This window comes from Delphinapterus leucas, chromosome 7 (assembly GCF_059928025.1).
Source record: "Delphinapterus leucas isolate spDelLeu-1000000601 "Yukka" chromosome 7, BTC_Dleu_Yukka2, whole genome shotgun sequence".
Classification (NCBI taxonomy): Eukaryota; Metazoa; Chordata; class Mammalia; order Artiodactyla; family Monodontidae; genus Delphinapterus; species Delphinapterus leucas.
This window is the reverse complement of record NC_143135.1, coordinates 23435596-23449933: the sequence shown is the minus strand read 5'-3', so window position 1 is coordinate 23449933 and position 14338 is coordinate 23435596. Positions and strand designations below refer to the sequence as shown.

The 14338-nt window shown below is 44.1% G+C and overlaps 1 protein-coding gene across 18 annotated transcripts in view; it reads left to right on the top strand.

Annotated features, from left to right (window-relative positions):
- CD44 (CD44 molecule (IN blood group)) overlaps positions 1-14338 on the top strand; it is an 86668-nt gene that overhangs the window by 28939 nt on the left and 43391 nt on the right. For all 18 annotated transcript variants that reach the window (XM_089914932.1, XM_089914931.1, XM_022583649.3 and 15 more), the window contains exons 2-3: positions 6168-6333; positions 9825-9958. In XM_089914932.1, the coding sequence (XP_089771058.1) occupies positions 6168-6333; positions 9825-9958 (300 nt within the window). The remainder of the gene's footprint in view (positions 1-6167; positions 6334-9824; positions 9959-14338) is intronic.

The following is a 14338-nucleotide window of genomic DNA, read 5'->3' as shown; positions in this document are numbered from 1 at the left end:
CTGAAAGTTGGTCTCTGAAACATTTGCTTTCAGGGAAAACAGCAGAGGTTCTCAGAAGCAAATGCTTCGGATTAAAAACATTTAAACATTTGAAGTGTCCGCTAGGGAATTCTCAACCAGGCCCAGCTGGTGATTCTATTAGACGTGACGTGGGGAGTGGACCCGAGGCGTGTTCTGTTTGCATCCTACACATCTGCTTGTCCTGTGTGTGGGGGAGAATATTCATTCATTCATTCATTCATTCATTCATTTGTCCCACATGTGCCTACTCTGTGTGGTGCTGCACAGGGTCCTGGGGACACATGCTGAAGGAGAGACGCAGTCCCTGCTGTCATGAAGCCCACAAGGAAGTTCCAAAATTCCAGAGTCCTGGAATTTCTACTTACTGAAGAGACCTTAAAGATAATAATTTCTTGTAATTCTTTACGTGTTTCTGTCACAGACATCTTTGAGGAGCTAATGGAAACTGAGGGATGCTGTCTCTAGCCAAACACCAACACACACACACGTGCGCACAAGCATGTAGACACATATATACGTACACACACACAGTCTTGCGTATAATTTCCCAGGTTTATAGACCCCTGAAGACCAACTTGTGGATTCCAGGTTGAACACGTCTTGTCACTCAGCTCCATTGCTAGTCGGCTGTGTAATATCCCCACCCTCACTCCCCTCTTAGGAAAATTTGGACACGTGCACATAATGGTGAGTTGGGTAAAGATTACACAGTGCTGTACTCTCAGCGGACGCCGTGCTTTTCTATCCCTCTCGACGTGACTGGAGCAAACCAAGAAGCTATTTGTCTCAGGCCCAGGGCGATTTTACTAGAAAGATCTGTTTTCCTTGATGTGAGGCTTAGTGAAAAATATAGGTAAAATTAATGGTGTTATGGGTCAGCTTTGGTTTATCCAAATAAGAATGAATTTACCCAGAACCCCACATAATTGGCAGCGTAGCATGGATGTTAGAACCCTGACTCTCCCACTTGGGTGACTTTAGATACACTGTTTAACCTCTTTGTGCCTCAGTTTCCTTGTCTCTAAAGCGGGTTTGGCAATAGTGCCCACTCCATAGCACCTTTGTGAGAATTAATTTAGCTGAAGTAGATCAGCCACCTAATAAGTATGCAATACTCATTGGCTCTGATTAAGTGCCAAACACCGTATTAAGTGTTTGACATATCTTGTCTCATTTCACGGTCCCACAAACCCTGATGTTACTGTCATCCCATCAAGGAGAAGGCTGAGTGTCAGAGAGGGTAAGAAACTAACTAGCTGTGTAACCTGGAGTGAGTGGCAGTGTCAGGATTTGAACCCTGTTTGGGGCGGATCTCTTCTAAGTTGAACTACCAGCCTTCACGTGAGTTGGTGCCAGAGAGTTGGTTAAACGGTTCTCTGGCAGAGCTCCCTTTTTGTGGTCTTCCTGACAGGTTACTGATAGACCTCTTCCCACGTGGGCAATGAGATCCTTGGGTGCCGGGCCGATGACCCCTCTGTCCTCCTGGCAACCCCATCATAACGAACACCCTCCAGAAAGGCTCCACCCTGAATCTGAAAGTGGCCTCCAAACGCTAATGTTGCCCATTGGGTCTCTTGGAGGGAGGAACTTGGAATCTTTCCTTCATTACATGATACAGGAGATTTATTGGAGACCAGAGGGCTTAACGGAAAACATTCTTGATTCATGTCCAGTTGGACAGGCTTGTTTGAGAGATGCAATCGGCCATTTAATATTAGGTTCTTGAGTCACGGCAGCTCCCGCATCACAGGGATCTCCGTTTCTCACGAGAGATGCACAGATATCTCCGGAGTCCAGCCTCTCTACAGGGGTTTGCAGTGTGGCCAGTGCCATTGCCATGGACACGGGTGCCTGTCCAGTGGTCTGTGGTCCTTGGCTACTCACGCCTCGGCCTTACCCTAACCTTACTTGAACCTTGGGGATATTCTCAGCTATACATGGGGGAGGTTGAGAGGGCAAAACAAGTTATGTAAATCGGGGTGAGGAGTATAGTGTGCCCTGGTGGTTAAGCCTGTGGACTCTCGGTGCCCAGACTGGCTGGGTTTGAATCCTGGCTCCGTCATTACGAGCTCTGTGAACCTGGGCATGTTTCTTCCCCTCTCTGTGCCTCAGTTTCTGTATCGGGAAAGGTGGGGATAATAATATTACCTACTTCATAGGGTTGTTTTATGGATAAAATGAGTTAATGCTTGTCAAATGCTTAGAAGATTGCCTGGCATATACATAATTAGCGCACAATATGTGTTAGCTACTATTATTGCTGTTAGTATTATCAATACCCTTCGGGGTGATAATTTCTGCTTGCGTAAGTGTTAAGAAAGCCTGTTGGAAAGTCTTCATAAATTATCAGGGCTTAACGGATACACAGCCCTGAAGGCTTGGTCCTTATTAAGACACGAGGGACCCAGAGGGGAGGAACTGTGAATACTGTTGACCTGAAGTGAAGGTTTTGGCACCGTCTTTGGAATTCCCAGATGGCTGAATGCCATCAAGATTAGGAGTTGGACCTTTTCTATGTGTGAGATTAAGATAAATGTAAGCCGTGGAATTCTCACATTGCATAGAATTTCTTCATTCATTCAGCAGCCCTTTTCTGAAACCTACTACACACGCTGGGTAAGCCTCGCATTTCTAGGAAGGCTGAAGCTTGATTTTATCTGTCCCTTCCTGTCTTGGCTGACCTCAAGCACACACATCACACATTCACTGCTCACATGCACACCTAGAAACACACTTACACATTCCTGTGTGTATCACCTATCAAGTGATGTTGGCTGCCGCCCGTGGAACTCAAGGGATTTTATTCAAACGTCTCAGTGTGAATCGGTTCCTTTCGCATTTGCATATTCTGTGTGCCAAGTGGCAAACTCTAATTTATTTTAATAAGACAGAAACTGCCATTCAGCTCCAAACCACCGTCCATGCCTCAGACTTTATTTTTAACCTAGGAGTGACAGCAGCCACCTGGCCACACGCTGATGGGCGGTCTGCCTCTCCTGGCATCTGCTGAAGTGTCCTCTGTCTCCCTCACCTCCAAGAAACTGATTGGGAGGCTTTGCTGCTCTTTTGTAAGCTACACGCGGAGGACCCCCGGAAGGACGGTCACCCAGCGTGACAGTCTCCTTTGGCAAAGATTGGCCGACCGAGGCCAAAGCTGAAAATGTCAGTAAAAACAAACAGCGTTTCAAAAGGGCCTTGTACATTCCCCCCTCTGTGCTCCCCTGGCCTCATCATCCAAGTATTGTGTGAGTGGCTTCCCAAGGACACCACTCCAAAAAGGAATTCGTCTCCCCAAAACACGTTTTCTCCATTTCACCTAGTTCTAATGTTTTTAAAGCACCTCCATGCTAATGATACAAAGAAAAGAGAATCACTTGATATTGGCTTATGTCTTTGCAAAAGCTCTATTTTTTATGTCTTCTTTTACTATTTTCAGAGTTGAGAAAGGTTGTAGAGAAGTTTAACAGTTTTCTTATCATCTCGATTTGCATTCATCAGACTCTGTTTTCTAGTGATTGGAAGCTGCTTCCTGCTCAGAGAGGAGAAAGCAGTTGTTGGCTGTACAATCCCATTAACACTGACCCTATCTTTGTCATTATGTAACAGTTGTTTAGGTGTATCTCTCCCCTCCAGAGCGAAAACTTGCTCTAATGATATGAAAGGATTCTTGGGCACATAGCAAAGTGGATTGGAGCGTGGGTTTTGGCATTGAACAGACCTGAGGTGGAATTCCAGCTCTGCCACTTAATGGCTGGGTGACTTTGCAAAGTCATTCCATTTTTCTGAGCTTCAGTTTCTCCACCTATAAATAATACATACATACATACAAGTCACCTCTCAGGGTCTTTGAAAGGTGATGCCACACGGAACCCCAAAGTTGCTGGGTAACCAGGGACGCTGCAGTTGCAGGCTTCTCCGCCCTGGCTATCAGCTCAGAAATGTAAAACAAAGCAACTGGGATTCAGGAAGGCAACTACAGGCTCTGGACAGCAATTCTCACTTCCTTGGGCAGCTCACTTTTCTGAGCCCCAGTTTTCTCATTGATAAGTAAGCAGAATCTTCCTGATGACCTGTGGACCCACCCACGTGAGAGAGAGATTCTGAGTTAAAGCCAATTCTGTCTGAATTGGGACTGACAGAGTGGTGTCTGGCACTGGCAGAGTCAATGTCTGGCTGAGGCTCAAGGAAGTGCTCTGCTTCACCAGGACAGCTTCAAGGACAGAACCTTTCTGTGTTGGCGTTTACTCAAGTGCAAACTGGGCATCATACAGAAGAATACTGAGTTTTCAGTTAAGGGCTTCGAAGTCTTTTGAGATTGTTACAGAGGATCAGGGAACACCAGGTGATTTTTTTTTTTTTTCAGCTCCTTATTGAGATTTCAGATTCATGTCTGCAAACTCACAGAAGTCCTAGGACTAAATCATTTTTAAACTGGTTGGTAGCAGTTAGGTTTCATTTTGGATGCATTAACTCTTGCGAGTAAAGAACAGGTCTTGGATCTATCTGGCAATATGTTCAAAGTGTGTTTTTGAAGAAATTCCAATGAGTTGTTCATTTATTCAACAAATATTTATGGAGCATCTGCTCTCTATCTGCCGCTGATGTGAGTGTTAGAGAAACAGCTGTAAACAGGCAAAAGGCCTTTGCTTTCTTGGAGTTTCCATCAAAAGAAAGGGCAGACAGAAAAAACCAAATGCACAAATAGACAAGTTGCTGTGAAGACACAAAAGCATAGTAAGTTGAGGGAGACGCTGAGGGTTGGATAAGAATGTTCAGGGAAGGACCCTAAGTTGAGGTGATTTCAAGTTGAAAAACAAAATGGGATGATCAGAGGACAGTACATTCTAGACAGAAATGGCCATCAACAGAGGAATGGATAAAAAGATGTGGTCTATATATACAATGGAATACTACCCAGCCATAAAAAAGGACTAAATTTTGCCATTTGCAGCAACATGGATGGACTTAGAGGACATTATGCTAAGTGAAATAAGTCAGAGAAAGACAAATACTGTATGCTATCACTTATATGTGGAACCTAAAAGATAAAACAAACTAGTGAATATAACAGAAAAGCAGACCCACAGATGTAGAGAACAAACTAGTGGTTAACAGTTGGGAGGGGCCGGGGGACAATATAGAGGTAGGGGAGTAAGAGGTACAAACCACTGGGTGTAAGATAAGCTACAGGGATGTATTGTGCAACACAGGGAATGTAGCCAATATTTTGTAATAACTGAATGGAGTGTAACCTTTAAAAATTGTATAAAAAAATTTTTAAAAAACCTAAACATGTAAAATGCACTCATATCAGTAAGTTAGGTCCAATATTGTTTTGTATCCCATCTATCCCATCTTGTTCTAACTCCCCCTTAGAACTGACTTCCACACATATAGCCTATCAATATAGTTTTTGCAAAATCTTAAAAACAAAAAAGAAATGGTAAAGTCAGACCTAAATGTTTAAGGTGGGAAACGGCTCAGAATGTCCAAAGGAACTGAAGGAAAGCTTTGTGCCTGGAAGAGAGTGAGCTACTTAAAGGTTAGGAGCCAGGTCATGTGGGTCTTATCAGCCATGATAAGGAAATTTATTCTGGGTGTGACTAGAAGTCACTGGAGGTTATCAGCTGGGGAGCCGTACCACGTGATTGTGGAAAAATACTCATTAAGTGGAAAAAAAGATTCCTACACCTAAAATTGTATATTTAGTACCATTTAAACTACGCAAGTATATACATAACACACACATTCAGAAAACAAACTGAAACAAGATATAGCAAAATGTTTAAAATGTTTGCAGTAGTTTTCTTAGAGGTGGACTTGCTTTTCCTTCATTACTTCCCTGAATTTTGTAAGTTTTCCCCAAGTTTGTGCTACTTTCCTAATCAGAAATAAATCACATGCTTTGTAAAAACTTTGTTGTAGGGCAGTCGGCGGAGAGAATGTAAAAGTGATGCTACTCTCTGCCTCTTACCTCAGATTTGAGAGTGAAGTAGTGATGCTTTGAAATGCTACAGTGAATGTTGGAGGCTCTGGCCAGTAGGGAAGATTATTTGTCTTTTTAATGAGGCTGCTCTAAAACAGACTTCTTATCCTTTCCAAATTATTGATGCAGAAGAATCTAACCTTTTCTTTTCATCCCATAGATCTAAATATAACCTGCCGATACAAAGGTGTATTCCACGTGGAGAAGAATGGTCGCTACAGCATCTCGAAGACTGAGGCTGCTGACCTCTGCAAGGCCTTCAATTGTACACTGCCCACCATGGCCCAGATGGAGGCAGCCCTGCGCGCAGGGTTTGAGACCTGCAGGTAAGGGACCAGCCCCCACCTGCTGCGGGAAAGTAGGCTGCCTGGGTCCAGGGGGTGGGGCTTAGGCCCAGGAAGGCTCCTCCGTGACAGCTGAACGGCTGCTTGCCCGAAGAGTTGGCACCACCCATTAATCTGGCCAAGTCCATCTGGAACCAGTATGACCAGCTGAAATTGAGGGCCGGCTGAAGACACGTTTGTGAATCACAGAGGGAGGGGTTGCCTAGAGGAGGCCCTTAAGGGTCATGTGTTGGAAGCCACTTGCCTGAGGTGCTTCCACAACATGCTCTCCAGGCTTTGAAGAAGCGTGCAATATCCTTGTCAGAACCACAAGAGAAAGGGAACCAAATAACAGTGCTTGAAAAAAATTTGTGCCTGGTGGAGTCTTCACCCTGCAGACTTGGCTAAAGCAGGTTTTTCAAACAACTCTCTCTCTTTTGATTTTGTTTCTCTTCTCTGTTGCTCTGATTTGAGAGAAAAGGGCATGAAAATTATTGAGATGTATTATTACAAGTGATGCGAAAGCGATGAGAGGGACCAAGAGAGGCCTTCTACCAGACATCACAGTGCTCAGGGAGCTGTCCTCAGGCCCAGGATATCTGCTCCAGGATATTCACAGCAGGCATAGCCCTTATTTTTCTGAATTTCTCATGGCCCTGTGGAAAGTGGTGCACATTAAGAGCGAGCAGTGGTGACCACCGTGGTGAAGTGTTTCGGTTTGGTTTGTTTTCTTTAGCAGAGCTCTGGGGAATCTGGACAACTGCTCTCTGAAGTTTCCACCCCAGCCCGCAGCTATCCCTCTGCACTTTTGCAATGTGATAGCGTTAGGTAACGTGGTTCCCTTTTCTCTTCAACACGCAAACACAGGCTGCTTTTTAAAAAGTCAAGCTGCAGAACTCTTATGGAAACCATTAAATGTAAGTTAAATACGTCTATCCCCTGTCCTTGGTTACAGAGTAAGGCACCCATAGTATGGGTGGGAACTGAGATACTTCTGCTGTTGAGGAAAAAGCGCATCTTCACGAGTGCACTAATATGGTAGCCACCAGCCACAGATGGCTATTTACACTTAATTAAAATTAAATAAAATCAAAACTTTAGCTCTTCATTGGCACTAGCTGCGTTTCAAGTGCTCGATTAGCCACAAATGACTAGTGGCTACTTTATCGGGCAACGTAGATTATAGAACATTTCTGTTTTGCAGAAAGTCCTAATGAGCAGCACTGCTCTAAAACAAAGAGCAGATGTGCGCAGGCATCTGTGTGTGTTCAGAGCAGGGTCTTGGGAGAATATAAAAGGAGCAGATAGCTCTGGTAGCTTCTGAACCTGAGCTGTAGGCTGCAATGAAGGAAAGCTAATTAGCAGGTCCACTTATTCTATTCCTAAGGCTAATTGTTTAAATATGGCCCTGACTAGGTCAGTGGCCTAAGAAAGTGGATTTAGTAAGCTGAATTTTGATTGTGAAATGCAGACAAGGCAAACTTGCTATATATGAGAAAAGTTCTCATATTTTGAAAACAGGGGAAGTTCTTACTGTACCCACTGGCCAATCATCCAGCCTTTAGATGCTGGGTGAGCCCAGCCCACCTGCCCATATCCCTCTCTTAATCCTCAGACTGCACCAGGGGTCGGTTATATGACCCCACTTTGCAGAGGAAGCAGCTGAGGCTTAGTTGCAGCCCACCCTGGGCCACATCATTTTCATGGGGAGGAGTTCGGATACCAGACCAGCTTCCGGGGCCAGGGCAAGATTTAATGACCCCACCCTCCCTAAGGACTGAGAGCGAAAGGGAGATGAAAGTCTGGTGCATGGATGGATTTGCTGAGTATTTCTTTCCTCCCTGGGAACAACAACCTACTCATGAAGTATACACATATATAAATTTTAATATCTCCAACTTAGAGACAGGATGACACATAAAACCAGCGGTCGACACGATGTGATAAAAACTCAGGAATAAGTTAAATTCTAGAATGTTGGTGTGATACAGGCTAGCAGAATGTGATGGGAATGGGGTGCGCAGGAGGCTCACCAAGGAGTGTTATTATTTTAGAAAAACTGTGCCAAAGACAGCTATCATTCTACCCATGGCTGGTTTTAAGTGTTGCAAAACTTATTTCCATAATTTCACTCAGGTAGCTATGAATCAGATACCTGCCACAGGACAGATGCGAGAGTCTCACGGGTGATGGAAGAACCTTAGCATCTCCTCTCTTCTGTCTGCCCCACCCTGATTAGTAGCAATTCTCAGATACATGGAAACTTACTAACATTTAATTGCGGCCGCTCCCCGCACCAAGCTCAGGAGTCTTTGGAGAAACCAGTCTGGCCATTCAGATGAGGAATTAGTCATGTCAGCTTTTGCAACTTAGACGTAATGAGTTCGATGCGCTTAGAAATTTCAGACTCACAACCATTCCCATAGGTCTCGCAGGGTGATGCAGTACGTACTGTCACTCCCGGCAGGAAAGATTAAAAGGATTTGGGCTGTGCATTTTAGCCAGCACTGCATTTTCAAAAACCTGTTCGCTTCAGCTTCTCCCTCTCTGCTCTTCCCTTGCCTCTGCCCCTTCCCTTGTAAATGGTATTTTCTCAGCCCACATCTCATTTTCTGAGGCATTTTATATTGGAGAGAAATCGTGCAGTAAGTATTCAGCCACCACGATGCTGATCGAAGAGGCTGGGTGCTGTATGTTGTATCTGAAAGAGCCACCGGCTCCAAACCGCTCCCAGAAACACCATGGTGGGGCAAAGGGGCTTAAGCACTTCTCTGCTGCTTCTGGAAAATTCCTGAGCTAATGAGGCACTGCTATCTACTTAATCACTCTGACTCCCATTTTAATGACGGTCGATTTACTTCCACTGGCAATGGAATTATGCCTGAGATGCTCACGGGACAAGATGCATTGTATCTGGCATATAAACAAGGCTTTGTGTTTAGAACAATGAGGTCTGGCGTGAGGGCATCACAGGAAGAGGTGAGGCCAGGAAAGAAGAGGAGGGGGTATGGGGAATAAGGCAGGTTTGCCATTCGTGGACTGAAACGAAGAGCCACCTAGTTCTGTCTGAGGCGAGGCAGTCATTTTCTGTATTTTCTGGCAAATAGGAAGGTAATGGCGGGCCAGAGTGGGTCTCACATCGTCAAGGGGTCATTCTGTGACTTGGGCGTGCCTCTGCTTGTTCAAACTGGCCTGACTGCTGACCATAGATTTTATTTGAAACTAATTTTTTTTTCTTTCATGAATCGATTTTTTCAAACACTTTTTATAGAGCTCCAAAAAAATCACTTTGTCTTCATCAGCCTTGCTGGTCCCTTTCACTGTCCCTCTGCTGTTATTTTTGGCTTTCCCATAACTCAGTTGTCGAAACCTTGTAGCATCCCTGGGGTGAACTGAAGGAAGTATTGCACTGCATGAAATGTCATTCGATGGGATATTATGAAATCCCTGCTTATAGCCTTGCGGGTGGATGACCTCTGGTGTTTCTTTTGCAGGTACGGGTTCATAGATGGGCACGTGGTGATCCCCCGGATCCACCCCAATTCCATCTGTGCTGCAAACAACACGGGAGTGTACATCCTTACATCCAATACCTCCCAGTATGACACGTATTGCTTCAATGCTTCAGGTTGGTTCCAAGTGGATTGGCTTTGTGTTCTGGGTTGCTTTTGGCCTGCCAGCCTTCGGCAACATGGCTGACAATCTTGGCTTAAGTGGGGATTCGTGTAGCCTCCATTCACATAACAGATGTTCACTGAGTATCTCTCCAGGAGAAGAAGGATTCCTGTCTCCAGGGTGCTTACCTACTAAGTTGGAAAGGCCAACAGTAAACAAATACATATTAAATAACTTAACATAAAGTCAGAGCGTAACAAGCGTTACAAAAAACAAAGCAGAGCAACGGGCTACAGAGTGCTGGGGATGCTTTGTTTTCCTGAGAAGATAGTCAGGGAAAGTGCCTCTGAGGAGCTGGGTATAGGGAGAGCCCTGAGCGAAGCGAGGGAGGGAAGCCATGGCACCGTGGATAGCAGTGCAAAGCCAGGCCTGTGGGAGCATCATGGCCTGTGCTGAGAGTAGCAGGGAGGCCATGGTGGATAAAACCCGGTGATCAGAGGGGAGAAAGCCAGGGAATGAAGTCAGAGAGGTAGGCAGGTGCCAGGTCGCATAGGGCTTTGTAAGCTATGGTAGAGAGTTTGGACTTTATTCTCAGCGTGATGGGAAGTTATGGCAGGGTTTTGAATAAGGGAGTGACATGAATCGAATCTAATGGTAGCATTGGGGCATAAGCCAAATGGCTTCGCTTGGAGGTGTTTGTTACATGTTGGGGCTGGAGAGAAGGCTGGGAGGATATATGGTAGGCCTTTGACCTTCTTGAGTCCTTACCCAACAACTGAAAACCCAACAGCTAGAGAATAAGAAAGCCAAGTTAGGATATGCGTGCTGGGCTGCTGGCCAGGCCCCCCTCCCTGTGTAAGGGACTTACTTCCAACCGCCAGCCTGGAGACTCGTGCTTACAAGTCTAATTCAGGCCCTAGCAACATCTTGAAATTCTGTGCACTGTGGATCTTCAGGGTCTTTTGAAGAGAGTCAAACCCAGCAATGTCAAATTTTTGAATGCCAACCATCAAATGTCTTACTCCTCAAATGGGGCCTTCTGTTCCCCCCTGAAGGTTTAAGAGTGTGTGAAGGGGAAGACGGAGTCACAAGGCAAATGTGGTACATCTTGTTGACATATCAGTTTCCTTAAAGGTAGGAAGGGGATGTTAAATTAGCTGGAAGATGACTTGAGATATTACCTATATGAGACAGATATTATTACATGATGACTTAAGACATTGTTTTTATAAATCAAACACAGATATTACATATGATAGTAGAATATAAAATCTACATGGATTTTTAAGCTTAAATAGGGGCATCAAAGAAATTGTGAGATTACTTCAGTAGCTTTTGGCTTCCCCACCCATCCACTGTTGTGTGAGCAGCAGGGATGAGAGTGGGAATTCTAGCGCTTAGGAGAAAGAGAAAATATCAGGGCTGGTTAGTTGAAATGGAGTGCATGAGGCCAGTAAATTATGTCAAATTTATACAGGTCACTGAACCGATGGAGGGGCACTTAAAACGAGGAAAACTACAGTGTTTACTCTTCCCTGTTATATACGCAAAGAGCACAAGTGGAGTTTGACCCAAGGAGGAGAGTCCAACTGAGGCTAAACAATACGTGATCGCTATCCAGTCCCCATACCTATACCAGAAAGTCTATTCTAATAACATGATGAGAAAAACCACATGCAATTCAGTAGGAAAGAGACACAGAGCAACACGTGGTCTAACTAGGTTAGCTTAATGTCAGAGGTCGGAGGAAGGCTTTGGGAAGGCTTCCTGCTTTAGGTGAAGGGGTTGGTCACGTGGGAAGGGCAAATTCAAGGCCACATACTCTCCAGCCTCTGGAGAGGCACTGCCTGTTGCTTCTCCCACTGAATCTTTTCGGGTGAATGTATGCAATAAATTATGTTGTAGTATATGCACATTGTCTCGCCTGTTTTACAAGTTGGTATCCCTTGCTGGAAAGAACCTTCATTCAAAAAGGTAGAAGCTCCCACTGTTTTATCACCTGGAGTTGAAGCTGTCTAGGCCAGTTACTACTGAGACTTTTCTCCCTGTCCTTTTTGCCCATAGGGTTGGGCCCATTTTCAAAGAAGGGAGTGAACGGTACTGATGAACTTTCCTCTTCTTTGGGGAGGTTAGTTCTGTTAAAAAGCTTGAGATGTCCTGGGGGGTAGTGCGTGGCAAAGCAGCTGTAGCAAAGTAGTAAAGTTCAAAGCGATGGTTTTCCTTTGCTCGTATCTAAATTTACTCAATATGGTTAGAGCGCTTTTATCAATTTTCTATATGTTTTAAAAAGAGTATTTATTGATCAATGACATGCATTCAGTAGTGTGTTGGGCAGAGTGGAATTAGAAGGAACCAGAGGGCATATTTCTTGTCTTGGGATTTAATCTTGTTGAAGTCATGAGATGAAAAGTAAAGGAGCTGGGGAAGAATGTTTATCTAAGGATAAATACATTCTAAATGTCTTGGGTTAGAGTTGAACGATGATGGGAGTGTTGAGTGAGAGACAGATCTTGATAACCTTGTGCTCTATGCCAAGGATTCCATTGGAAATATCTTTGAATCTATCTTAGCCTGAGACCTACAAGCAAGTGGTCAGGACTTGGTGATGTGATCCCGACACAAATTGGCTACAGGGACCAAAGCCAGCTCCATCTTAGCAGATACTTTCCATAAGCTTACAATTTCAGCAGTGTTTTTGTAAAACACGGCCTACGGTTTACAAATGAAAATAAGGCTTCATAATTTTTACTGCCTCTTTTCTCAGGGGTCAGGCCCAGCACAAGCTTGATGACTTCTGTGTTAACACAGAGAACTGACCTGAATTAGTTCGTTTTTGAAGTTTGCTTTCAGTAAAATACCTCGTTCTCTTTTCAAGGAGGATTTTAGGGGAAGATTCTACGTTCATCTCTTTATTCATTCACTCATTTATTCAACAAGTATGTATTGGGCATTGAGGAAGCTGTCTTTCTATGTCACTGAGTGATTGGCTAGACTGAATAATTAACATTTCTCTTGGCCATTTTGGTGTGGTGGGTGCAAGGTTTCTGAGATGCAGCCTATCAGGAAGCTCATCTCAGAGTCTTTCTAACAAATCCTTTGGTTCAGGGAAACCTCACCAGGCTTGATTCTCCCAGCAGTGCGATGCTCATTAAACACAGTGAAAGGCTGTCCAGTGACACCCTGTATCTGACATGGGAGCGTGAATGTATTAACCGCGCATTTGGGTCAGCATCCATCTTAGTATGTTTGCCAGACTTGATGTTCTTTATAAAAGTTAGGGTGAATTGGAGCATGAAGGGACTCCATTCGAACCAATGCTCTCACCATTTGCAAAACTGTCTTAGTGTTCTTGACATCATGCTTCATTCTGTTACAACTTTACTCCTGGAAATCCCCAGTGTACGACTGTTACCTGCAATTGTGTTTGAAATTGGGGGAGGTTATTCCATCCCTGCCACTAAGAAGCCATAATCCAAGGCCTGTTTCTGGGTCTGAGCAATATAATAATATCAGAAACATCTCATAGGTCAGGACAGTTTCTGGTGGTGTCCCCAGAACAGACTGTGTAGATACTCTGCAAGATCTCCCAGGTTGGCTATTTGCCCTGAATTTCAAGTGAGGGAATCATTGAGAAAATTTTTTGAAAACTGTAAAAATCTAAAGAAGTATTATTATTGTCTCCCATGACCTGTGAATTCCTCAAAAGCAGACACAGAAATGTTTATCTTTTTTCTCCTTGTTTATAATGGGATCTGTCATATGTGTTGAGTAAATGCTTAAAATGAGTAAAAGAACTGATAGATCTGAAACTTCCTTTAATTATTTCTTATGGCATTGTCATTCAGGGTTCATCTGGATGTTTCTTGACCTGTTTGTATTTGCAGACCATTTTGGGGATTAATATCTTAGGTATGTTTACTGGAAGAATGGACTGTTGGGAAATTATATTGGTGTGTTTTTTTTTTCATTCATTCAACAAATATTTGAGTGCTTCTCTGTCCCCATCACAAATAAATGGCTAGAACTAGCCAAGAAAGATGAAGTTACTACTCATCTTGTGGAGTTTCCATATTTCTGTGGAGGTGGGTGGGTGGCAGAGGGTAGGGGATGTGAGATGTGACATGAACAGCCATCAAGTAAAGATAATTTTAGCTACCAGGAAACCTGAAGAAGAAATGAGAACAAATATGCAATGGTGATGGATGTGGGAGAGTGGTGAGAGGCTGGTTTAGATTGGATGGTGAGGAATGGCCTTACCAAGGAGGTGACTTTCTCTTTGAAGAGTCTCTCTTCGGAGAAATCTTTTGATCAACGCTTGCAAGAACAGCTATTTCTAAAACCTGGTCTTCTGCAGTTGAATATATAAAGCTGCCAGTTAGTTTCACTATGAGGC